This window comes from Crocuta crocuta, unplaced genomic scaffold, assembly GCF_008692635.1.
Source record: "Crocuta crocuta isolate KB4526 unplaced genomic scaffold, BGI_CrCroc_1.0 scaffold69-1, whole genome shotgun sequence".
Lineage (NCBI taxonomy): Eukaryota > Metazoa > Chordata > Mammalia > Carnivora > Hyaenidae > Crocuta > Crocuta crocuta.
In genome coordinates, this window is record NW_027551577.1 from 1,125,986 (window position 1) to 1,150,314 (window position 24,329).

The 24,329-nt window shown below is 52.7% G+C and overlaps 2 protein-coding genes across 10 annotated transcripts in view; both read left to right on the top strand.

Annotated features, from left to right (window-relative positions):
- The window catches only part of IFT122 (intraflagellar transport 122), a 74,233-nt gene extending 54,770 nt beyond the window's left edge, over positions 1–19,463 (top strand). For 4 of the 9 annotated variants that reach the window (XM_077751612.1, XM_077751614.1, XM_077751609.1 and 1 more), the window contains 12 exons: positions 718–884; positions 3,548–3,719; positions 5,919–6,021; positions 7,943–8,083; positions 9,198–9,292; positions 12,454–12,554; positions 14,559–14,724; positions 15,692–15,803; positions 16,453–16,578; positions 17,966–18,045; positions 18,377–18,541; positions 19,151–19,463. In XM_077751612.1, the coding sequence (XP_077607738.1) occupies positions 718–884; positions 3,548–3,719; positions 5,919–6,021; positions 7,943–8,083; positions 9,198–9,292; positions 12,454–12,554; positions 14,559–14,724; positions 15,692–15,803; positions 16,453–16,578; positions 17,966–18,045; positions 18,377–18,541; positions 19,151–19,240 (1,518 nt within the window). In that variant the 3' untranslated portion in view covers positions 19,241–19,463. The other 5 variants (XM_077751605.1, XM_077751606.1, XM_077751607.1 and 2 more) reach the window with 5 other exon arrangements.
- An 857-nt stretch (positions 19,464–20,320) lies between these two features.
- RHO (rhodopsin) overlaps positions 20,321–24,329 on the top strand; it is an 11,680-nt gene continuing 7,671 nt past the window's right edge. Inside the window, exon 1 of the mRNA XM_077751588.1 lies at positions 20,321–20,353. The gene's annotated coding sequence lies outside the window, so the exon portion shown is untranslated. The remainder of the gene's footprint in view (positions 20,354–24,329) is intronic.

Here is a 24,329-nt window from a genome sequence, read left to right on the forward strand (position 1 = left end):
TGGCCTCCCGCTGTCCCTGTCCCTACAGACCTGATATCCAGAACAGAGCCTTATCTGCCATGGCACATAACTGAGGAAAAATACCTAACTTAGATACCCTAAGTTCAGGCAACAGAGCGTGAACAGAATCAGAAAACAGATGCAAACAGTACTTCTAGTGTGGTGTGGGAGCTGAGGAGCAGGCAGACGGGCTCCCCTAGAACTCTGTATGTCATTTTGTCTAAGTTTATGGGACTAGGTGCTTAGCCTCCCTCTGAGGCACATGGTATAACCCCTATTCTCTGAATAAAGATCCTAGATCTGAATATTTGAAATTAGACAACCAGGTTGTAGAGTCACATATAGGAATAGTCAGTCGCATGTGTAGCCAACTCTATATGCGAGAGAGACAAAGCTACCTGATCATAAAACCCCCGCCCTGCAGAGTTTGTGTACAGTACTCGAGAGAGTCTGGAAAGTAGTATTTAGCTGAAGGTCAAATGTCTGTTAGCGGGAGGGGCAGGAAACACCAAGGGCCACAGTCCTTGACACCGTCCCGGTGCCCCTGAGGAGCACCTGTGGAGCAGCCTGCCACGCAGGGGTGGGCTCACGCCTGCATCCTGGTTGCCTACTGCAGCTAAACAGAGCCCTTTCTTGCTCCAGCTTTCGACAGCCTGACGTAATGCTGGCAGCAGGAAGTTCTAATCCGGAGTGTTTTTGTTTGTTGTGCTTCCTCAGGATTTCCTTGAATCTGGAGACCCCAAAGAAACAAAGATGCTAATCACCAAACAGGCTGACTGGGCTAGAAATATCAACGAGCCTAAAGCCGCAGTGGAGATGTACATCTCAGCAGGAGAACATATCAAGGCCATAGAGATCAGCGGCGACCGTGGCTGGGTCGACACGTGGGTTTTCAGTCCCTGCCCCAAGAGGCATTTGGCAGCATGTCATGTCATGTCAGCTCTTGGTTTTGACTAACAAGGGAAAAAATAATGTTTCTCTAAATATATAATCCAAATGTTATAGTGACTGGGTTTTTGGGAGACACAGAGATTGAACAAAGTGGGCTTTGAGGAGCTTAGTGAGTCCCTGGGGAGAGGTTCGGTGTAGGGGAGGAGTAGGGGAGATACCCAGGCTTTAGAGCTGCCATTGGCTGAGGCTCCTGAGGGGTCAGGCATTGCAATATCTTGCAGACCTTTGATTCTCCCTCATACCCAAAGCTGTGGACTTTCCATGCCCAGCTTCCAAATGAGGAAACCAAGGCTCAAGGACCAAGTGATCACATGAGACAAAACAGCTGGGAAACCGTGGAGCTGGGTTTCACACTGACCGGGCTGACTCCAGTGCCCCTAGCATGTGTGATGGTAGGAACTAAAAAAGAGCAAGAACAGATCTAAGCACATCTGGGAAGGAGACATGAATTCTCACAGGAAGGACTGTGGACGTCTTCTCTTAGGAGGTGGTCTTTGCATGATGGGCCTTGACAAATTTTAAGAGGTAGAGGTGGTAGGAACGGGAAGGGCATGAGGCCAAAAGAACAGCACAAACCAGGAGTCGGCTGAGGTTAGAATACACAGGTGAGGGCAAGAGGCTGATGGACGGCTGGCTACAGGCAGGGGGGTCTGGGCTGGCCACCCCGGGAGGGCCTCGGGCGCTAAGTGAGGCATTGAGATTTGCCAGTAGGAGTAAGGACCCTGGTCAGGGCTGTGCTGCTGGAAGCTCACGCAGGCAGTGGGTGTAGAATGGAGGGAAAGCAAGAGGGAAGCAGGCCAGACAGACGGCCAGTGCAGCGCACAGGGGGAAGCCTGGTTGCTGAAGAACTGAGAGAGACGTGGAGGAGCCACAGCCCACAGGACCCAGCGGGACTGGGCCTGCTGGTCAGTGGTGCTATTTTCCAAGGTAGAAAACAGAAGAGGGGTGGGAGTGGAATGGGGCTGCCCAGAGAGAGGATGGATTCAGTCTTGAGACTCTTAGAGCATCAGACCTCCAGAGGGAGGACTTTCTCTTCCCTCAGGGAAAGTAGGCTTCACACTGGGGTGTGTGTGTGTGTGTGTGTGTGTGTGTGTGTGTGTGTGTGTGTGTGTGTGTACATACAGGTGCACATTGCCATATCTGGCGAAGAACAGGTGAGGGAGTGGCTCCTGAGGGTGCTCATTCTGAGCCCTTAAGGCTTTTGGTTATTCTGCAAGCCACACTGTGGTTCCCAGGCAGTGGTGGCCTAGGCAAGACCTGGGGAAGGAGAGGGCTGGTTAATGACTATGTCACCTCCCTGAACCTCACCATGAATGCCCCTCACAAAGGGACTTTGGTAGGTAACCAATCATCCCATCTTTCTCTTGTGCAAGAATAAAGTTTCTTGAAGACAGAGGCAACAGATCTTGCCCCCAAAGTTATTCTTTTCACAAAAGGAATGTGACAGGAGAGAGCCAGGCAGATTTGTGGCCCTGCCCTCCCCTCTGGTTTTTCATGTCACTTTCATTTGCAACTGACATGTCTCAGGTTACCCTGGAGATACCTAACTAGTTCAGGAAGGAGATATTTAAGCATGTTCCCTCTTTTTCCAGGTCTGGCTGTAAAAGGTGCCTCTTCTCCAGGGACATTTGGTTTGATGGGGTGGGGCTGGGGGGCCTCTAAGGGGTTGGCTGTGCCACCTTTCCCTAAAAATGTGTCCTTTCTCCACTGAGAAGTGTTATTTTTAGATGCCATTATTATTCTAAGTACAGATTGACAGGCCTCCCTGAGCTTGCCTGTCTCTGAGACAGGGATCTGTTACAGCTGCTTCCCCTTCTTTTCTCACAAAGAGTAAGCTGGGTAGAACCCCTTTCCTCTGAGAGAGCTGGTTTTACTCCAAACCCCGCCTGGCCAGAGGAAACAAACACATTCCATCCNCCCTCACCCATGTTCAGCACCTTGGCCGGCAAGAGAAGCACAGCCAAGATTTCCTGGAGGCCTTTCTTCCAGAGCTCAGAGCAGGCCCCACACATACCTCTTCCTCTGAGATCCTATCAGCTGAAGAATTCTGCTTCTGCCTCTACTCTCCTATGAGAATTCCTGAAACGGTGGTGGAAAGAACATTCTGCCACTTCCTGGCTTCAGAGCCTTGAGCAGCCTGCTTCATCTTCCACGTAGCTTTTAATCTTCTCGTCTGTAAAATGAGAATTATAGTACTACTTCTTAGGGTAGTGAAGATTCAGTGAGATCATGCATGGGAAAGCTCATGGCGCTATGCTTGGTACCAGTAGGTGATTGGTAGATGTTTGTTTCTGTCCCTAGATCCTGCTGTATAGATAGTGACTGTGTGAAAGGCACACGAGGTTGGGGAGAACGGTGTCCTTTAGCAGGTGACTTCTCCCAGTCACTGGGCAGTGTTTCTGGATTATGTATTCACTCATTTAATAACTACCCATCAGGCACCGGGGGCCATGGAACCATATTGAGCACTGGGGACATCAACATGAATCAACATGGAGCTCACCCTCAAGGAGACCCAAAAGCCCATGCTGCTGCTTCCTTTGATCAGGTTCCTTTTACAGGAGTCTGTCTCCTCCTTGTGCTCTCATCTCTCCAGGTTAATCGACATTGCCCGTAAACTGGACAAGGCTGAGCGGGAGCCCCTGCTGATGTGTGCATATTACTTCAAGAAGCTGGATAACCCTGGCTATGCTGCTGAGACCTATCTGAAGATTGGTGACCTGAAGTCCTTGGTTCAGCTGCACGTGGAGACCCAGCGCTGGGATGAGGTGAGGGTTGAGCCTGCCTAGTGGGTCAGGGGGGCCCCACCTGAGTCCTGGGCCATAGGCAGCTTTTTGGGGTTTGGATGGAGAACAGCTGTCCTCATCATGGTAATGAGCATGGACTGGCAACCAGGAGAATAAGCCTCAAGTTCTCTGAGCCAGAATGTCTTAGAGGCCTTTTCAGTGTGAACTTTCCATTTAGTTGCTCATTCAATTGTTCATTCAGAAAGTCTTTTAAAAATTTTTTAAATGTTTATGTATTTTTCAGAGAGACAGAGACAGAGAGGCAGAGCTCGAGCAGAGGAGGGGAAGAGAGAAAGGGAGGCACAGAATCCAGAGCAGGCTCCAAGCTCTGAGCTGTCAGCACAGAGCCTGACATGGGGCTCAAACCCATGAACCCTGAGATCATGACCTGAGCCAAAGTCAGAGGGTTAACTGACTGAGCCACCTAGGCACCCCATACAGAAAAATCTTCATGCACTGCTGGCTTTGTGCCAGCCCTGTAGACCACAACGTGGATATGAGAGTTAACAGGCCTCAATGTCTGCTGTTGGTCTGAGCTGCTTTTGACCCACACCGCAGGCTGATGGGTCTCTGACACATGTGTAACCTTCAAAACCTGCTGGGTGCCTTTTGACAGAAAATGCCACCCATACTCTNACCACCTAGGCACCCCATACAGAAAATCTTCATGCACTGCTGGCTTTGTGCCAGCCCTGTAGAACACAACGTGGATATGAGAGTTAACAGGCCTCAATGTCTGCTGTTGGTCTGAGCTGCTTTTGACCCACACCGCAGGCTGATGGGTCTCTGACACATGTGTAACCTTCAAAACCTGCTGGGTGCCTTTTGACAGAAAATGCCACCCATACTCTTCATGTTCAAGCTGCCAGAGCCTTTTCGTGGGTAGCTCCTTCTCCTCCTCTCTTCCCTGACCTGGACATCTCTGGCATGAGGAGTGGGTGGGAAGAATTAGCCAGGCCCACAGGAAAGATGGCGAGGGCCAGGCTGGCAGATGCAGCCTATGTGTTGCCCACTCTGTGGCTTTACTCCCACCCTCTAGCTCACTGGCTGCCAGTGCCCTGGATCGAAATTCATTCCCAGGAGGATCAGAGGCTGCACCTATGGTCCTCGCTCTACCCTGCCCACCCACTCACCCACCTGCTGAGGTCTAGTGTACAGAGTCATAGCAAGACCTTTTCTGAGGAAAGCTGTCTGACTCTTGTCTGCCTTCTGAGTGCCTCCATTTGTTGAGGTGACAAGGTTACTGATGAGAAGAGGTGGGACCAAGGACAGGCAATAATGGCCTCATAAGATAAATTTATTAGGAGATTTCTTGAGCAGTGTACATTACAGCATCTTAGAACCATTAAGTCCTGGGGCACCTGGCTGGTTTGGTCCATGGAGTGTGTGACTTTTGATCTTGGGGTTGTGAGTTTGAGTCCCACATAGGGTGTAGGGATTACTTAGAAAAAAAATTAATAGGGGCACCAGTTGGTTAAGGGTCCAACTCTTGACCTCAGCTTAGGTCTTAAGATCTCAGCTTAGGGTCATGGGTGCAAGCCCTGTGTTGGGCTCTGTGCTGGATGTGAAGCCTACATAGATAGATAGATAGATAGATAGATAGATAGATAGATAGATAGATAGATAGATAGATAGANCTTAGTCCTAACTGCGCATCAGGCAAACTTTCTCCCTGATGCCACATACTGTCCCCTGTGACTCATTTCCAGTTCTCCTGGCCTGACAGGTGGTTCTGGGGCTTAGATAAAGCAGTCACTGGGTCCTATACAGCACCAAGTCCACAGTCATCTTTGACAGCTAATAAGCAGTGATGATGATAATGTCAATTTTGTTTCCTTAGGTGTCGCCTGCAATTAAAAGAAATCTGTTTGCAGCCCTACAGGAGCCCACGCAAACCCTCAAAATAAAATGTTTCCGATTCTGTGCCGCTTCTGTGGTCCAGAAACAGACTGTGTTGTTATTGAATCCAGTCGCTTGCATATTGCTGTTAATTGCCTTTTGTTTTCAAAGAGCTGATTTGTTTTTGCGTTTCTGGGGGTGGTGGTAGGGGGAGGCACTCTCCCCCCTGAGTTGTCAGGCTGGCAAAATATGACACATTCCTAATGGACTCAGCCAAGTGCCATGTTTTCACGGGGGCTGTCGGGGCTGCTTTATTAAGAATGCATTTGCTCCTTCCTCCAGGCCTTTGCTTTGGGTGAGAAGCATCCTGAGTTTAAGGATGACATCTATGTGCCCTACGCTCAGTGGCTAGCAGAGAACGATCGTTTTGAGGAAGCCCAGAAAGGTAGGCCACACAGACTGGCACCTTGCAGAAGGGGCAGGAGATGGCACTGCTGAGACGTACACTTCAGGAAGGCTACCCAGGCCCTCCCATCATAGGCTTGAAGATGGATGACTTCATCCTGGGGATATGACATGTTTCATGGTGAAAGATTGGGGAGCAGTGGAAAGAACATGGGCTTTGGAGCTGGACACACCTGGGTCCATCACTCACTCGCTTGCGGACGTCAGACTCTTCTCTGTCTCTTCTCTTGTCTCTTCTCTGAACAAAAGCACTGCGCATGCAAATATAGCTTCCCACTCAGTCCTCACAACAGCCCTCTGATGTAGGTACTGTTTTCTAGATGAGAAAACAGGTTGGAAGAGGTAAAGGGATTTGCCTGAAGTCCCACAGCAAGGAAGTGCCAGAGAGGGAATTTGAGCCAGGCTGGGGTGGGGACAAAATGTGAGGACTCCCACAGAGTGTCTGGCATGGTCTCACCTGCCACCTTCCTCTGCTGCAAATGGGAACTTAGGTTCTGTTTCTGGCTCAGATAAATGGAGTGTCCTCTGCTCTTTGGGATTTCCATTGGTAAAGTGGACTGTACTCCAGGTGTGGCAGCATCTGAGACCGGAGTGAAAGGAAGCACAGAGCTTTAATTGATGATAATAATTTTAAAACGTGACTGCCTTCTCCGTGTTAGGCACTGGCTGGGCACCTAACTACATAACCCTGCACCTTGCTGGCAGCCCCGCAGAGATGCCAAGGTAACTGTGCCCTGCAAAGTCAGAAAGCTGGGGTTGGACCAGGATCTGTCTGCCTGGGAACCTGATTCCTGTGACTGGGTCTTGCTGCCTACTTAGGAAGTCTTCTAATTGAAGCTGGGTGTGTCATCTTCCATAGCATCTCATTTACACTTCTATATGGTAACAGTTGCCACCTCCGGACACATTGCGGAACAAATGTCTCCCTGTTGGAGCTCCTCAGCTGAAAGCCCCCATTGAAAGACAGCATGTTCTCTTCTGCTTTAGCATTTCCAGAGCACCCAGTTGCTGAAGTATGTGCATGTTTGGGCAAAACACATCAACCTATCCATCTGTCTGTGTCTGCCCTTCCAAGAATCCATCGCCATAGTAACTTGGTACTCAGACAAGAGATTGTAGATGAGACTGGAACAAAGGCCAGACCTTTTCCTTCTCTAAAGCAGAGGATTTGGATCATCTGAGTGCCCATATGTGGGCAAGTGTCGCAGCTACAAGTGCTTCCCTGGCAGGCCCCAGTATCCTGAGGGTCTGTCCACATAGTCAAGATTCAGGAAATTTCTGTTAAAAGGATATAGGAACTATTGAGAGATTTTTTTGCATGTTTTCTCAAATGTTTGATTGCTAGAACGAGCCCTATTTTTCAAGGCTGTCATTAAAAAGCACACAGTTGAAGACTGAGGACTTGAGCTGAACTGGGTTCTGTGACCTTGGGTATGCCACTTTACCTCCCCCTTAGTAAGTCTGTTGTCACCATCCAGCGAGGAACCAGCAACAGAAGCACTCTGTAAACTGCCAAACCTGTCAAAGTGTCAGGTGCTATTAGGGTCACCCCAGATGTCACAAAGCTTTGTCCTGGAACGGGGTGAGGATAAGACCTCACTGATGATGGGCAACAGTGCCGTCCTCAGACTTTGCCCTGCAGTTTGCCCCCTGGGTTTTCCTTTTCTGCCGTGCCTTTCCGAAGTCAGCTGCCTTTTCCCTGCCAAAAAGGAATATATCTCACTGTACTTTTTTTCAGGATGTAGCTTTGGCTATTTATAGCCTTCGGCCTGAGAGGCGCATCCCAGAAACGAAGTGCTGCAGATGCTCCCAATGAGTGTCCTACTTCTAGAGCAGCCCCTCGCGAGCCCCGCACACCCCGTCCCGCTCCCCAAGCCGTGTGTGTGTTTGTGCCCCTCTAGCGTTCCACAAGGCCGGGCGGCAGCAGGAGGCAGTCCAGGTGCTGGAGCAGCTCACACACAATGCCGTGGTGGAGAGCAGATTTAATGACGCCGCCTATTACTACTGGATGCTGTCCATGCAGTGCCTTGATATAGCTCAAGGTAAGCAAACATCGGCCAGGCTGCTTGTTTTCCCCAGCCCTGCTCTGGCACCAAGATAAACATCGAAAGAGCTGGGACGTTTTAATTAAAGCCCTGGGCTTGTTTATTGGGTGTATTGTCCGTAACCCTGTCTTGCAGCAGCATAATCTGGTGTGTCATCTCTTTCCACTTTGCCCATAAATTTAATGATGGTATGAGGGCCATCCTGGGGTTATGGTTGGGAGGTCCTGCCCTGTGTTGCTAATTCAGAACATATCTCTCCCCTGCTACCTGGGAGCCTATAACTGGACCCAGGTGAGCGCTGGTTTAAAAGATAATTTAATTAAATAGAAAGATGAAGATCACTTTACAATAACACACTCCAGATTCTCACTCATCCCAGTCAGGAAAATAGTTTCAATGTTGCTTTCTTGAGGCTTCCCATGATGCACTGAGGGAGTTCTGAAAGCAGAGGGGACTGGGAGATGTTCTTCACTGGACTAAGGCCAGCATGCTAAGAGTGAAGAACACTGGAGTTGAGGCAGCTAGGTGACTTGTAACAAGCACAATTTCTTCCTAAGCTCTATATCCCCATCTGTGGTGTGGAGGTAATCCTATCCTGCTGCCTTTGCAAGGCTGCTGTGAGCCTCACCGAAGCTGTTGTTTGGAAGCTCAGGCCCAGTTGTGAGGTGGCATGTTTCTGTGTGGCCAGTGGCCTATGCCTTGGATGAGGCATGGCACAGGTGAGATGAGTAACGCCGACGCGTGCCCACCCTCCACTCCAGGATGCCTGATATGTCCAGGTGCCCGTGATCACCTTCTTGCTGCAGCTGGCGCTTCCTCAGTGGAATGACCTGGTGGGTCTGCAGTGTGGGATCTGGGGGAACTTTCGAGAACTGTCCTCAGACTTCTCCTGGCCACATACTCTGCCCAGCCGAGAAGTTTCCTGTCTTGGGACGGTTCCAGGTCCGAAGCAGCACCTTTCCCATCACTGCACCTCTTTGTCACTCTCCCCGGCACAGGCCTGATGTCGGGGGAGAGCTGACACTGGCAACGCTGCCATTGCCTCGCCTTTGTAGACACGGCTTGACGCACCTTCCCCTCCTGCCCTACCCCCTCCCGCTCCACACCTCAGACCCTGCCCAGAAGGATGCGATGCTCGACAAGTTCCGCCACTTCCAGCATTTGGCCGAGCTGTACCATGGCTACCATGCCATTCATCAGTACACGGTAAGGAGGCTAGGAGACGGGAGCCCGGTAGGGGTGCTGCCTGCTGAGCCAGGGGCCCAGGCACGGCTTGCAGGGCAGCAGGCCCCTGGATGGGAAGTAAGCCCACCGGGCAGGATGGCTCCTGAGAAATTTGGATCTGCTCCTGGGAGACAGTGTGGGAGTTTGATTTTCCTCAGTGAGCCCCCTTTTTTTGACCTGTAGAAAACTGTTTGCCTCTGAATTAGCGAGCCAGGGCTAGCTTGGGCCTTGCTGGTTGCCAGCTTTAGGTTTGTAAAACTCAGGCCGACTCCGGGTTAGACAGACAGAGGCTGTCTCTAAAGTGATGAGGGTGGGCGTTCCACTCTAGGCAGGTGAAGCCCCAGCGCTAACCAGAGGCCCTGAGGTCTCTAGGCCCTGCCACTGAATTGCTGTGTGACCTTGAACAAGCTGACCTTGAGCAATTATTTTCTCTCTCTGGCTCTCGGTTTCCTTCTCTAGAAAGCAAGGGCTGGCTTGATCTCTAGAGGCCCCAATGGTTCTTTTTAGCCACTCCCTGATTCTTTTGCTTAAGCACTTTAAATCTGTCTCCTTACAGTGGGGAACAGGTGATAGGTTGTTATCTGCCTCCTCATTTTGTGTATCCTCAATCCCTCAGCAAATGTCGACTAACCTCCTTCAATGTGAGCTTAATCCTGTGCATAAACTAAGAGGATAATTCCAATAACCCACCTTTATTGAGCACTTGCTACTTAGCAAGCAATGTGCTAAAGGCTTTATTGTATCATGTATTTAATCCTTTCAGTCGTGCTGTGAGATAAGTAAGTACTGTCATCCCCATTTTACAGATAAGGGGACTGAGATGCTAAACACAGAGATCCCACAGTAAGCAGAAGCCACGATGGGAGCCCAGACAGGCTGGCCCTGGAGCCTGTACTCTTAACTTCTGCTCCTCCACCCCCTCTAACTTGGAGAAGGCCAGCCACTGGCTTCACACCCCAGCTCTGCTGTGTGACCTTGGGCAAGTTTACTTTCCTCTGTGCTTCAGCTTCCTTCTCTATAAAATGGGGAGATAACAGTACCTACTTGATGCGCTTGTGAGGATTAAATGAGTTAGTATTGGAAAAGCACTTGGAAGAGAGCCTGGCACAGAGTGGCCCCAGAGAGTGTCAGCTCTTCCTCCTGCCCTGTGCGGAGGCTTCCAACCAGTTTTCCATGGGCCTTCTCCCCACAGGCTGAGCATTTCACAGTTCTTTGCCCATCTTTAAAGGCCCTGACTTTTACCCCGGGTCTTTTCCCCACATTTGTGCTGAGCACTCGGCACATTCTTTGTCTCTGAGGAAAGTCTGGCAGGAAGGACTCCTCTACTAGGCAGAGCTGGCTCTCAGTCCTTCATCTCATCTCTTCCCCACACTAGGCTCAGTGGTTTCAAGGAACTTCATTTTCCCTTACGGTCTTTTCAAGGCCCCTCATTTCTATTAGGTGTTCATATGGAAAGAAGCCACCCTAAAAAAGATCTTAACCTCAACGTCAGCTTGAAAGTCAGGGCCCAGCTCAGTGTTGCTTTGCCTGAGCCACTTTGGAGCCCAGCTCTTTGTCTCCTTTCTGTAACAACTGAGCTCTTCTCCGGACCTACATGCAGCTGTGAGCTTGTGGCACCTTCATATCAGCTGGGGTATTGGCTGTTCATCCTAGCTGAGGCTTCTTCATTGGGCCATTTCTTCATTCAGTAAATCCCTCCTGTGTGACAGGCCCTGTGCTGAGGCCTTGGGACACCATAGTGAACAAGACATCCCTGCCCCTATGGAACTCAGTCTATGAACAAGCAGTTGTAGTCCAGTTCCTTCAAGGGAAAAGCTTGGAAGACCAGGAGGACTTCCTGGAGGAAGTGACCCTAAGCAAAGAGGAGAGAGATTAGTAAGAATGGGGCAAGGGAAGAGGAGGAGAAGGAATGGCATTCCTGGCAGAGGTCACAGCATGTGCAAGGGCCTCCAGGTCGGTGGTTTTAGGGTTTGGCATCAAAGCCCAGCAGAGTAGACTGGAAAGGGAAGCAGCAGATCTTTCCTGATTATAGTGGCTTCTTTCCCAGAGGAGAGGTGCTAATCTTGAGGACCCTCCCCCCATTCTGTTCTTTCTGGGACATTTCTTAGCTTTAACACCTAGTGCGATATAACCAGAGGCAGGCTTCTCCCTGGCTCTTACCCAGAAAAGGATGCTGTCTCAGGTTTTCTTGGGTTCTTGGAACTAACAGAGGCTGTAGAAATTTAAATGAGAGCTAAAGAGAGAATGTTGGGCTCCAAACCCAAGAAGTAGTATAAAGTAAGTCATCACAAATTTAGACCAATTAGGGTCTAAGTCCTGCTGGCTCCCTGACAGTACAGCCTAGCAAGACCCTTCAGGAAATGTCAGTTTATTAGCATGTAAGTGCTTGAGCGGGAGCTGGCCTGCTCTCACCTTGTCATCTAAAGTAGTCTCAGTTTACACACAATGTGCCAGATTCCTTCACAATTATATTCTTAACCTTTTATGGACCCTGTCCTGATAGAAAGTTCCATGTGCTCTACCGCGCTGAGCTCCCGGCAGCCTCCAGGTACAGAAGACCTGTTCATGTGTGTTCGTGCCTGGTCCCGTAGGCCCGTGCAGGTGCTGTGGCGCCTGTTTGGTGGGTGTCATCCGGCAAGGCTGCTGCTGGAGGGCCGAGGAGAGGCATGTGATTCCATGCTCCAGAGAGTTAACTGTGTCCATTTAAAGACGTGCTTATGTCTGGTCATGTCCTAAGTTGCATAAAAGAAAGATCTTCTCTCTCGAGCTAATTGGAGACAACTTGAGCTTGAGGAGATGGAATTATTATCAACCCCAGGGGCAGTGCAGCTTGGGAGAGAGGCATTCTTGGGCTTTGGAAGCAGCCCTGGGTTTGAATCCCAGCTCTGCTCTTTTCTGGCTGGGTAACTTGGGCAAGTCATCTCTCTTGGCCTCAGATTTTTCATCAGTACAGTGGCAATGACACCACGTCCTCACAGGATTATGTTAAAGACTGCATGAGACAGTGGCTGGAAGGCACCCAGCACACAGTAGGTGCTCATGAAGGGAGACTGCTGCTCTCCTGAAGGAGCGCAGAGTTCCTGGTGTCTGCCGCTCAGTCTGGTGTTGAGGAATTCAATCCCCATTTTCTTTTCTTGCTGCAGGAGGAGCCCTTCAGTTCCCATCTTCCTGAAACCCTCTTCAACATCTCCAGATTCCTGCTGCACAGTCTGACCAAAGACCCCCCCTTGGGCATCTCTAAAGTGTATCCTTTCTCTCACCCCCACCCTCTGTCCCACCTCTCTTGTCTAGTGGCCCCTGCGAAGTTCTTCCCAGAGCACTTTCCTGGCAGCAGCTTCCCTCTCTCCCATAGCCCTCAGGGAAGAGAGAGAGTTTGTCCTGCTGCTGCTGTTTTGCTGTAGAAGCAGCTCAGCCAGGGAGGCCAAGGGGCCAGTGCCAAGGGAAGATTTGTTTTCAGGGCTCTCTGGGCTGGCCCAGCAGTGGGTCTCTAACCGGTACACTACCCGAGCCCTCTCGGAACCCATAAATGAGAGCCTAACTGAAATACAGGAAACACTTGGCATGTCTCTGGGTAGAGGGGTGGTGGGTGTTTGTTCAGCCTGGTGGATGGAGTGCCTGCTGTGCCCCCCACACTGGGCCAGTCAATAGGTGACAAAGCTGCCATCTAGTAGACAAGGTTCCAAGTGTTTGGGCTTAGTTCAGTGGGATGTGTGCTGTGTCCAAGGGTGGACTGCAGCTAAGGCTGGGGTCATGGTCAGGGAAGCCTGTCTGGAGTTGCTGACATCTATCCCATAAGCCACCAGGGAAGATGGTAGAGTAGATGTTCAAGAGAGTACCCAGCACATGGAAAGGCATAGAGGTGGAGTGAGCATGGTATATGAGAGCAGCTGAAGAGGGGTGTGGGAGCCAAGCTGGAGATGCAGTGGTCTGAGAGCCTCCCTTTGAGTTGGCCTCACCTTCCTCACCTTCCCCAAACCTGTGGAGGCCATTGAGAGGCTCTAAGCAGAAAAGGAGACTGAGGACCCATACGGCCAGAAACGACCAGGATACAACCAAAATCTTTAAAGTCCCGATAGTCAAAATGTCATGATTCTCCTTGTCCTCTTCTAAATCTTATATTCTCTCAGCCCCTTTCCAGCCCCAACCTTACCTTCTTTGTGGGAGGAAAAGGCCTTCCCAGGAGAGGGCTCAGAGGTATTAATTGGTTAGAACTGACTTCTCTAAAGGGTTCCATGCCCATCATTTACATTTCAGGGGAAACTCCCCCCAAATGGAGCTGTGCCTTCATTGACTGAGACCTTTGCAGAGGAGTGGTCAAGGCCATACCTGCCAGGGCCTCAGCACGTGCACCCACCCTTTCCAACAAGTTCTGTACAAGTCAGCAGAGTTTGATTGAACCTCTCCCCTAAGCTTCACCCTATACTGTCCACTGGGGACCTGGAAATGGCTCCTGACACGGTCCCTGACTGGGAGGAGTGATGGCAGAGAAATAGACAAGGAAACTTACCACCATGTAACTCCTGGAGTGGACGGTGCCACGCTGGGGGTGCAGGGGGCAGGAGCATTGGGGAAGAAGAGTGCTGAGGAGGCATGGTACTTGAGGCTTGCCAGGGAGGGGCGGGGAAGGAGGCTCACAAGTGGGGCAAGGGAGGAAGGGCAGGCCTGGCCTGGGCACATTTAGCATTTAAGGTGACCTGGGATCGGGTGTACAGGCTTGTCAGCCTCAGATTGAGGAGCTTGGAGGAGAGCCTCAGAGCCGGGAGGCTGCCCCTCAGAAATGGCTGCAGCTCCCAGTGGAAGTGAGGCAGAGAGAAGTGCTCTGCACCCAGTCACCTCCATGGAGCTGAATCTGAGTGAGCTCCCCAGGCAGTCTGGGACCAGCCTCCCAGTGAGGCTGGAGCAGGATGACACTTGGTGCTGGGCATTGTAGGACCTGGCTGGCAGGCTGGGCGAGGTGGGGAGAAACATTTTGGCCTCGTCAGGGTACAAGATGAGCCATCAGCAGGCCCAGAGAACCTAAGCAAGGTTAAAATATTAATGGAAACTGCACTGTCTTTATCTCTGGAAAAATCCCTGTGCTTTGATATCCGAGAAGTATACTTACATCCCACAAATGAGAAAAGCACTTTTCAGGCTCCTGCCCATGCCCTCCTGGCACCAGCACACGCTGTGTTCCAGCACGGGGCTCACTCCGAGGGTAGGCAGTGCCAGCTCTCAGGCCCAGTGTCCTTAACCCTGTCGTTGGCAGAAAAACACTCTTCACTCTGGCCAAGCAAAGTAAGGCACTGGGTGCCTACAAGCTGGCCCGGCACGCCTATGACAAGCTGCAGGGCCTGCACATTCCCGCCAGGTTCCAGAAATCCATCGAGCTGGGCAGCCTGACCATCCGCTCCAAGCCCTTCCAGGACAGTGAGGTGAGGGCACAGCTCCTCAAGCAGGAGGCTTCTCCTCCTCTTCTTGAACGTCTCCTGCTGCTGTCCTTCCTGGCCTGCATTCTGTTAGAAAGATGGCTACCATGCCCTCAAGCCTCTGGGAACCTCCTCCCCTTCCCAAGCCCTGGTTTGCTCATTCCTTCTGCTTTTCCCTCTCTGCCGCCTCTGTCCTCCACTCAGCCTACTGTGCTCCAGCCACAGCCCCTGGTGCGGGCCCCACAGCCCTGCCCTCCCCTGCTGCCCAGCTCTCCTCTGAGGCTCTGGGTTCGCTGCAGCCTCGCCCAGACTGCTCTGCCTTTAACCCCCCTCTGCTCCTGTGTGCCCAAGTGGCTCTGCCTTCACCTCATCCTAGGATCCTCTGCCCTAGTCCACCTTCCTCTCCATGTATCTGCAGCGCAGCTGTGCCCCAGCCCTCTTTCTTCCAACCTAACAGCCTATTGTCTCTTTCACAGTCCCCGCATTCAAGCTCAGAGCAGAGACGTGGCACCAGACAGACCTCGGTTCAGATCCCAACTCCACCGTTTCCTAGCTATGTCTCTATTTCCCTGAGCCTTGGTTTCCCCCTCTATCAAATGGGGACATATAAAAGCTTTCCCACAGGATAAATGAGCCCGCCCAGGTGATGTGCTTAGCACAGTCCCTGATGCACGGTAAGCGGCCGGTGAATGGCGGCTGTGGTGGCATCGTTCCTGCTGGAGAGATGTGCTGCTGAGCCCTGCTTGTGGATCGCCCAGAGCAGCGGGGCCCAAGTGATGGGGCCTTGGAGGTCTCTGTAGGCCCTTATCCCGAGTCACCACAGCACAGAGCTCTGAGCCAGTGCCCCCTCCCTGCCCACACAGGTGGCCTTTCTTCTTGGCAGCCAGGCCCCAGGGGGCTGAAATCAGAGTGGGGAGCATTTCCTCCCTCGGGGTTTGGCCCTCGGGCAGTTGTGGTTCTTGTGCTTTTATAGGAGCTGGTGCCCTTGTGCTACCGCTGCTCCACCAACAACCCGTTGCTGAACAACCTGGGCAACGTTTGCATCAATTGCCGCCAGCCCTTTGTCTTCTCCGCCTCTTCCTATGGTGAGTCTGGCGTGTGCAGCAGGAGCAGCCGGGGGTGGCTGGGCCCTCTCCACTGCTCCTTGGCCTCATGTGTCCTCAGTCGTAAACTGGGGACGGCGTGACAGCCACCCCACCAGATGCACAGTCACTAAGGGTTCCCAGAAATAGGACCCTGTGCTGCCCAGACTTGAAGCACCCACCCCTCAGAAGCTGGCATGGGGTTTTGCATAACATAAATTCCCCAGATGCCACTGGGCGGGCATTTGGTCTGGGAGGCTAAGATGGGCTCTTAAGTCACAGTTCCTTCTATGTTGACCAAGGATCAGAAGGCCCTTCCAAGCAGCCGGACAGAGGCCGTTTCTCCTCCCTTGGAGAGGAGCCCATCAGCTATTAGGGGGAAGAAGGAGGGGCTAAAGGCCGCTGGTTCTCACCCATGCACATCCATGCACATGTGCACATGAATGCATACATGCCTGCTTCCTCCAAACACGCAGTGTTCAAAAGAGGCGGCCCTGCCGTGTCTCCTTGCTTATGGAGAAGCCTGCTGCTGGGTGGGGAAGCAACTCTGATCCTCCCCCCTCCCCTCATGCTGCCTGGTGAGAGCATCCCAGCCCCTAGCTCCCCCTGAGGCGGCCATCCCACAGCCCCTCCCTGTGCCCTGTCTCCCTAGAGGTGCTGCACCTGGTTGAATTCTACCTGGAAGAGGGGATCACTGATGAAGAAGCTGTCTCCCTCATTGACCTGGAGGCACCAAGACACAAGCACGAGAACAAATGGCAAGAGACCACGAGCAACAGTATCCTGGGTGCTGGGCTGGCCCTCTGTGTGTGCCAGCCAAACACGAGGTCTGGGTGCAAGGCGGGAAGCGGGAAGGCCCCGGGGAGTGGCTGGGCCAGTGGGGGCAAAGCCATGGCAGACTTTGCTGAGTGATTGGAGAGGCCCACATGGTGGCAGGGATGGGGCTGGGAGTGGGCAGAGAGCCGGCCAGGCTTCAGAGGTACAGGAAGGGGACAGTGCATGGCCAACAAGCCCAGAAGAGGCATGTGGAAGAGGAGATGGCATCTTGGCCTTCACCTATGCCTCATTCCTGGGAGGGCCTCCCACCCACCCTAACTCCTAAAAGGTACTGTCTGTGCTTCTGGTTGTGCAGAGCTGATGAGCAACCCACACAGCATATGATGTCTATCAGTCTTCGCAGTCAGGTTACTTTTATGTACAAGAGACAGACAGCACAACTCGGGCCAAGCACACAAGAGGTGTAAAGAAGCCTAGGCCTAGACGGACCCTGCTGGATCCGGGTGCTCATCCGGCACCCGCGGGAGGCTGTCTTTTGTCCTCTTGGCTCTGCTCTCCTTTGAGTGGCTTCGTTCTTTGACAGCACCCTCCCTGTCCCAGCAGCAGCACCAGCCCTGAACCCCATCAGCCTGACAGTCCTGGGAAAGGGGCCCTCCCAGCATGACAGCAAAACCCCAGGGCACATGAAATTATGTCTGCATGCCAGCCCCCTGCACGCCCACCTCAGAGGGTTTGGCCAGCTCGTTACTGCCTGGTGGGACCGCATGTCATACCTAACCTGGCACCAGCAGCCTCCATTGCCCTAGGGCCCTTCCTCGGGGGAACCCCTCTCACCCTGGCCTCACATCAGCTCCTCTGCCACCACCTGGCAGAGGGGCAGCTCCCTGGGCACCTTCAGCCCAGTCTGGCCGGCCTTAGGGCTTGTAGGAGTTCTCGCCCCCTTCTATGTGAAATATGACCTGCAAGACCATCTCAAGTGCCTACAGACCACATGGTGACTGCGAAGTGTTTCTGCAGGAATTGCCATATTTTCTGGCCGTGGTTTCCAGGGAGGCCCATTATTTCTCCTCCCACCCACAGTAGGCCTGCAGCCTCTGCTTACTAGGTGCTTCTGGTCAGCAGGCCTGCATGGGCCACAGCATGAACTATATGAGGCAGCAAAGGGCCCATCAGAGCCCCTTTCCTGCTTGTGCACTGGGGCCTGGTCCCAGCCTCCGTGTGACAATGGCTGTCTCCTCCCTGGCCTGTGTCCCCTCTAGAAATATTCCAGAGAGTCATAGGGAAACACACCAGGGCCACGTCAGGTTCCTGTGAGTCTTGCGTCGGGTGGAGGTTAGGACCTGTTTCCCGCTCAGCCTCGGGTTGTGTCCTTGACGGGACCCCTCCAGATTCCCAGACTCTGCGGCTGGATGAGACCGTGGGCTCTGTGAGAGACGATGACCCATTCACAGCAAAGCTGAGCTTTGAGGTGGGGGCACCTTTCTGAGTGGTGGGCTGTGGAGACACCAAGGCTTGTTGGGAGGGGGGCCCAGATCCCTTCTATACACAGTCCTTGGCATGAAGCAGACTTGCTCCCTGTTAAGGCCGTGGGGGAATTGAGGTGATGGGTTCCCGCTCACTAAAGATGGCTAACAGGAGCCACCTGCTCTGCCAGGGCTCTGTCAGGGCACCTAGCATTGGAAGTTTCTGGACTCCTCCCTGGTTGCCCCCCAAATTCTGGGATCATGACCCATGTGAACATGTCACCCCGGCTGAGTAAGAGCCCCTGGGCCCCCTGCTTCCCACATGCCGCCCTGCAGCAGGGCGGCTCAGAGTTTGTGCCCGTGGTGGTAAGCCGGTCGGTGCTGCGCTCCATGAGTCGTCGAGACGTCCTCATCAAGCGCTGGCCCCCGCCCCTGCAGTGGCAGTACTTCCGCTCGCTCCTGCCCGACGCTTCCATCACCATGTGCCCCTCCTGCTTCCAGGTACTGTGCCTACAGCTCATACGTGCTTACTAGTTTCCTCTTTATGCTGCTCTTCCATTTTGCAAGGGTCCCCCTGGGGAAACCCAGCATCTGGGTGGAGCACAAGTGATCCCAAGGCCAAGCCAAGGCCCGCAGTTGGGAAGAGACTCGGCTGTCCATGGGCCCTCTGTCCTCTCACTTGTACCCCATATGCTATCTGGAGTGGGCTTGCCCCTGACCCTGTGCTGTCTGTACCTGCTTCTAATCTGGGAGGGCCAGCCAAGTGTGATGCACCTTTAAATTTCATTTAGAAAAAAAGGGGGCCTCACGGTGCCTGGGTGGCTCAGTGGGTTTGTGAGTTCAAGCCCCATGTCGATCCCTGCTTGGGATTCTGTCTCCCTCTCTCTCTGCCCCTTCCCTGCTTGCATGGTCTCTGTCTCTCTCAAAAATAAATTAATTAATTAAAAAAAAGAAAAAAGTGGCCTCAGACCCCAGACCTTTCTCCCCCTTTCTTCCAGTCCTCAGACAAAGGTGTTCTGGACCTGTGTTTCCAGCCCTGACTCACTGCCAGGCTTCCTCCCGCTTGGAAGGGCAGGGGGTTGGCACTGGGTCATGACCGTTTCTTCTCAGATGTTCCATTCGGAGGACTACGAGCTGCTGGTGCTTCAACACACCTGCTGCCCCTACTGTCGGAGACGCATCGATGACCCCAGCACGTGACTGGCCCCCTCAGGACCACCGCTCCCACCAGGGCCACCTTGCACTTGGCTGGGCTGTCAAAGGAAGAGTTAAACTGTCAGAAAAAAAAATCCGTTACTTTCAGAAAGGCTCTGAGTTGTTGGTGGCAGCCTGCTGGAGTCCACAGATCTGTCAGACCATTAACATGTACACTTTGTGAACAGATTGCCTCAATAATTACAAATAAAAGGGCTACTTATTTTCATCAGTGTCTGCATTTTAGCAAATCTTCATATTGTCTGCAACTTAATTTCCTTATGCAAAAGTGCACCTGTTTCTAATTTGATCTGAGAGGAACATTACATTTGCCTGCTCTTAAAATTTAATCTAATCGAAATGGCAATATGGGAATAGGTAGGGGAACGAGTGTTTGTTTATTTTGGTTTCGTGGGGCTCTGTCTTGACCAGAAAATAAGGTTCCTGGCTCCAGAGAAGACGGCAAAGAGGGCCTCTCCTCAGAGGTTCTGGAGCCCACCCTCTGCTTCCTGCCTGAGGCCAGGCCCCCCTTCTCTTCCCCATTCCCCAGCCCCACAGAGGCCCCTCCCCTGCTGAGGCTTTCCTCTTGCCTCCAGCTCCTGAAGGCAGTGGGTCTGTTTGAGGTTCCGCTAAGGTTGCTGCCCCTGAGCATCAGCAGTGTCTGATTTGGCTGCTTGAGGGCCTGGAGGGAGAGCTGACATTTATTGGGGTCCTTTGCTTTGCCAGCCGAGTTTCATATGTTGTCTCAGTTCTCACACCAGCCTTCTGATGGAAGGGTTGTGATTTCCATTCTGTAGTCATGGGGGTGGGTGGAGGTGCTGGAGTCCAAGGGCTCACCCAGCCCTAGGTGGAAGCCCCTGATCTGCCCTTCCCTGAGTCTCCTGTGCCCTTCGCCCTCCACACTACCTGTCCCGGAGGTGGCAATGATCCAGTGCTTTATGCAAAGTCCTGACAGCAGGGGAAAGAGAACTGGGCTGTCAGATCAGAAAACCACCCTTGTGATTGGATATTGATACTTTACAGCTCGTCTGTGAAGTGGGCAGAGCGGGACAAATGTCCCCATTGGAGGGGTGAAGACTGAGGCCTGAAGACAAGAGTGGCTGCAGAGGCCGTCCAGTGGTGAGTGCTGAAGCTGGCCCCCTGCCCTCCCCCTTCCTCTCCTGCCTCCCTCTGCATCTCTCTTTGGAGATGATGGAGGAAAATAAAGAAAGGGAGCCAGACAGTTGTGCCAACAGAACTCCTCCGTTGAGTGTCTAATTACTTACCATCATGCATGCTCTCTCTCTTGCTAAACATTTATTAATGTGTTAGGATTTCCATTAGCGCATTATTTGAACTGAAATCATTTGCATATGACTGGGAAAAAGAGAGGAGAGAGAGAAAACAGCCTCAGCCACCCAACAGGCGTCAATCACAGTGACAGATCAGATGGTCTGTGGCTAGAGGCAGGGGGTGGGGGGCCCAGCCTGAGACTCCAGCATGCGTCTTCTCAGCCAAGTAACGCAAAAACCAGGGTGTGCCGTGCCAGGTTCTGCTGCCGCAGGGAAGCACACGGAAGCTGGGGAGGTCTGAGACGGTGGCTTCCTTTCAATCAAACGCTTACTGAGTACCATAGACATTGCTAAGCACTCTCCACACATTGTCTTATTTAATCCTCAACAGCCCCCAAGGATGCCCATTAATGCAGATGATGAAACTGAGGCTCAGCAACATTCTCTCCTTTATTCAACAAATACTTACTGAGCCAAGATGGGATTCACACCCAGGCACAGCTTTCACACCTAAGCATCATGTTCTGCATCTCTCCTGTCCCAGCCTGGACAAGGTCTTGACCAGGCCTGTTCTTTCTCCAAGGCTCACTTTCTCCGTGGATGCAGAAAGGTCCCTTCCAGGGGGACTTTGAGGTTGAGCCTCAGTCTCCATCTGATGAGCCTGATGACCCTTCACATGCTATAACAAGGAAGGCACTGTAGGGACATTGAGATGCCCATTTCACTAAAAGGCCACTGAGGCCGGAGAGAGGCACGGCTGCTGGAGGCCACACAGCTTGGAAGTGGGTCAGGCTGTGACTTGACCTCCCAAGTCCCCAGCGCAACCCATGTTCCTGGAAGGAAGAAGTAAGGAAAAGGGGGGTTGCACAGCCCAGAAAGAGCCCTAGGCCAGGCTTTAGGTAGGCCTGGCTTTAGTCTGGCCACAACCAGCTAGAGGTCCCCATCCACTCCCAGGGAGGCTGCTGAGACCCGGAGGCCCTTTGCGGCTCTTGCACAGGTAGACAGGTGCCCCATCTCCAAGGCTGATGCCAATGGCAGATGACAGGTGACCTTCCATTTGTGCTAGCCCCACCCTCAGGGTAGGTGGGAACCTCAGCAAAGAGGCCTGCACTGGGCAGGGCTCTCACCCTGGGTCAAGCACTTATCCCAGTACTTCACCCAGACTCCAGAACATCTTCCTAGAATGGGAACCTAATCATGCTTCTCCCCTGCTTATAACCCTCCCCGCTGCTGGCCAGCCAGCACCCGGATTCCTAGGCCTGCCCTCCCTGGCCTGCCGCTCCACCCCAGGCCTGGGGCTCCCATACCAACTGGCCCCTTTCTTGCTGTGCCTTGGCTCAGCTGTCCCCCAGGCTAGGCTAGGGGGCCTCCCTCCCCCCTCCTGCTCCACACTGTGGTCCCCTGGGATCTCACAGCCCCGGGGCTGGGAGCAGAGCCCTACCTCCCACGGTTCTTTGTGGTGGTGGTGTTTTTTTTCCCTTTGTCAGCAGGCCCCTGAGCCTGGGAGCTCCTTGAGGGCAGGGGCTGTACAGGATTCATCCCAGTGTCTCTAGCACCAGCCCTGAGCATGGCACGTAGGAAGTGTTTGGCCAATGTTGGGGTAGGGGGAGAGGGAGGAGGGAAGAGGGAGGAAGTGGGACTGGAGGAGAAGAGGAAGGAAGAGGAGGAGAGCAGGTCCATCTCCTTCCTTTCTTCCCTTTGACATTCTCAGCTGAGTCTAAGGCCTCACTCAGCAGCAGTGACGCAGCCAGGTGGGGCTAAGCCAGGGAGAGGAGGTAGGGAGGAGGAGGAGGAGGAGGAGAAAGGAAAGGAAATGGAAGAGGAAGCTGCTGAACCAGCAGCACCTCCGTGCAGAGGCTTACGAGCTATTTGTGTGCTACTGGCTAAGCCCCTAATCCTCCACGGCCGAGTCAGAGGCCTGCACCTGGGCTCCCAGAGGGCCGGGCTCAGGGGAGCTTGGAGATAGGTGCCACCATCTTCAGAGGCAGCCAACCCCAGCCCTCCACCCCCACAGCTTGTCCCCAAGCCTGCCTGAGGGGCCAGTGGCTCAGAAAGTCACCCACATTGCGGCTTGTCCCTTGGCATGCTCCCGGACCCCGTCTGGACCACCTGGCATAGAAGAAAGCTCAGGCTGGGGAGTTAGGCTGCCAGTTCACCTCCAGCTCTGCTCAGGAATTAACCCTCTGAGCCCATTTCCTCAGTGCTTAGAGGTTAGGGAGTGAGACCTCCTCATGGGGGGCCGGGAGTTGTGCATCCATTCGACAGATATCTATTGAGTCCTTGCTCCAAGCTGCCAGCTCAGTTGCAGTGAGGTCCAGGCCAGGCCAGCCCTGCACTCTGGAGAGAGATGGGCAGTGAGTCAGTAAGGAGACAAGTAAGACCACTGCCGACAGTGATGGGTACTGATTAGAGACAAATGTCATGTGGAGGTGGGGGGTCCTGGCATGTAGAGCCGGGGCCTCTCCAAGGAGTGCTTTGTAAGCTGAGACCTGAATGAGACTCTAAGAGGCTAATACTGTCAGCAACAGTCATTGATCACTTACAGGCAACAGAGTAGGAAACTGAGGCACAGGGAAGGGAGGGGGCCGGGCTGTGCCCAGGCTGCACGGCATCAGAGCCTCAGTCCAGATGGAAGGCTAAGTGTAAAGGGGCCACACCCAACTAAGGGGTACCATGGCACCTAAATGATAAGGTGTGAAGATCTGTGACTGGACCCTGGCGGGAAGGCAGGTCACATCAAACATGCAGATGGGTTTCCTAGTTCTAGCAAACTGAGGCTGGAGAGGGGAAGCGGGACTTCTCAGGGTGACTCAGGGCCCCAGGCTAGAGTCCAGTGCCACCCCCTGCCTTCAGAGCCACCACTGCTGCCCTAGGCCTGTGTGACTCAGTCTTGTGGCTCTCCCACAAGCCCAGCACAACTTTTTTTTTTTTTTTTTTTTTTTTTTTTTTGTCATTTATACCATGGTGTGAACAACTAGCAGAACTTTCCTGAGAGCTGTCTTTGGTGTAGGGATGGAGGCATGGCCGGGCAGGTGATAGCCCAGGTTTATTATGTGACCTGGGCCACTGACTCACTGCCCACCCTGGACCTCAGCCTCCCCACCTGAGAAATGTAGCAGGAGGGTCAGGGTAGGTGACTTCTCTTGACCTTCTTGCTCACTAGGAGCCTGTTGCTCTGAACAAAGACCATTTTTTGGTTGTTTAAAAAAGGACTCTTTGTCAGGCCTCATAGATTACAGTGCAACGTCACAGTGGTGATGCCTTTAATTCCCCACTGGCCATGGCCCTGTGAGGGAGGGTCATTAATCTCAGAGACTTGGAGAGGGAAGCACTGATTAGATAACCTAGATCTATCTACTCGCTCGATCCACAAATACTTAGCACCTACTATGTGCCAGGCCCTGAGGATACATCAGTGAACAAAACAGAAATTCAGTTCCTTCCAGTGTATGGGAAGTGATTTATGTTTTGCAACGTGCTGAGCACCATGCTCGGCTCTGGGAACCCTGTTGAGAGCTGGCCAGACACCCCCCGCCCCTGCTGCCCCCTCCCCTCCCCTTGCTCACGTGACAGCCTCTGCGCACGTGCTTAAACTTTAAGTCCTGGGCCCTTACCAGGTGCAGCTCCTTCATTCCACAATGACTTCTACATTTATCTTACCACCAAATCTAAACCCCAAGAATCTTCGAAGTTTCATCATCTTCTAGGGATTAGCTTCTAAACTTTAAGGTACAACTTCCCTTAGTAAGTTTTTAAAACTTCACAATTCTGAATATATTTATATGTAGTCTATTCATGAATTTTTCTCAGACATTTAACTCTGG